This window comes from Polistes canadensis, unplaced genomic scaffold (genome assembly GCF_001313835.1).
Source record: "Polistes canadensis isolate GaletaPanama2010 unplaced genomic scaffold, ASM131383v1 scaffold_374, whole genome shotgun sequence".
Taxonomy (NCBI): Eukaryota; Metazoa; Arthropoda; class Insecta; order Hymenoptera; family Vespidae; genus Polistes; species Polistes canadensis.
Window position 1 is genome coordinate 21,474 of NW_014569921.1, and position 1,462 is coordinate 22,935.

General features: G+C 44.8%; 1 protein-coding gene across 1 annotated transcript; it reads left to right on the forward strand.

Moving 5' to 3' along the window:
- Positions 1-268: 268 nt before the first annotated feature.
- On the forward strand, positions 269-927 carry LOC106792071. Its single transcript, XM_014758192.1, has 2 exons — positions 269-337; positions 496-927. The coding sequence occupies exons 1-2, from the start codon at positions 269-271 to the stop codon at positions 925-927; spliced, it is 501 nt and encodes a 166-aa protein (XP_014613678.1).
- The last annotated feature ends 535 nt before the right edge of the window (positions 928-1,462 follow it).

The following is a 1,462-nucleotide window of genomic DNA, read 5'->3' on the forward strand; positions in this document are numbered from 1 at the left end:
TATATATATATATGAGAGTGTGTGTCGAGAGTCTATGGTAGGGAGCTACAATGTAGCCAACATGCGTGTGCACGTTCAGTTGGTAGAGAGCAAGCGGCCAGTCGTAACACTTAGAATGTAAGAAATGAATCTAGGATTATAATAAAGAGTTATTTTTAGTGTATTAACCCACCACTATTTTTTTTAATCCACCTAACATCAACAATAATGCCACGACACTCACGTTTCACCACGCTCATCATAGAGCACTCACGTCTACGTACTCATCATGGAGGCACCAAACTTACTTTTGCCGACATCAGGCAATCATACTGGATTCTTGGAGGCAGAGCTTCAGGCAAGACCTTCATTCTGCGCTGCATGTCATGTGCAAAGCAACGAGGCATTCGTGCTCAATAATTAATGGCACAGCTGCCGGTTAAGCGTGTCACCCCATCACGGTCATTTACTCACCCTGGTATTGACTACATTAACCGACTCACAATCAAATGCTAGAAAGGTCGTGGTGCGAAATCGACTAAATGCTGGATCTGCGTCTTCGTGTGCTTTACAAATTCTACAGTACACCTCAAGACTGTCAGCAATTACAACGCTGATGACTTCATCGCATCATCCAGACGCTTCTCATCCAAAAGAGGCATCCCACTCAGCCTGCATTCAGACTGCGGCACAAGCCTCGTAGGCGCGGACTCAATGTTGCAACACATGTTCACTCAATGCACTCAGGAACATCATGCCATCTCATTAGTGCCCACGAGCGACTACACCCAATGGCATTTTAATTCTCCTGCTGCACCACACATTAGTGTTAAGTGGGAAGCGGTGATGAAGTCAATCAAATTTCACCTTCGACGCACGATAGATTTTGTACTCACGTTCGAGGAACTCACAACGTTGCTATCACAAATTGAAACAACATTGAACTGAAGGCCACTCGAACCACTCAATGATGATCCTGACTATGCGTCTGCAATCACACCTAGGCATTTCCTAATCGAAAGCGCACTCTCATCTTTACCAGAACCATAATTGTTGAATTTTAACATTGACCGCCTGTCCAAATGGCAACTTATTCAACAGAAGTTCCAACATTACTAGAAGCAATGCAGTACTCACTATCTCCAGCGCATGTAATCAATCTCAAAATGGCATCATCCGTCCAACAACACCAAAGTGGGCTAATTAGTGCTTATCATTGATGAAACGTTCCTACCAAGCAAGTGGCCCTTGGCAAGGGTCAGCCCTCTAAATCCTGGCAAGAACGGCCTCATCAGAGTAGTCACCCTGAAGACTGCCAACTACACACTCACCAGGCCAATTGAGAAGCTTGAACCTACGTCAGCTATGGTCTTGTAAAAGGCAACGTCCGCTGACACGTGAGCAACGTCTATACACATAGCGACCAACCTAGCAATCATATGGAATATTGTAAGGCAATGGAGGTGTAACATATTGGCAGAAA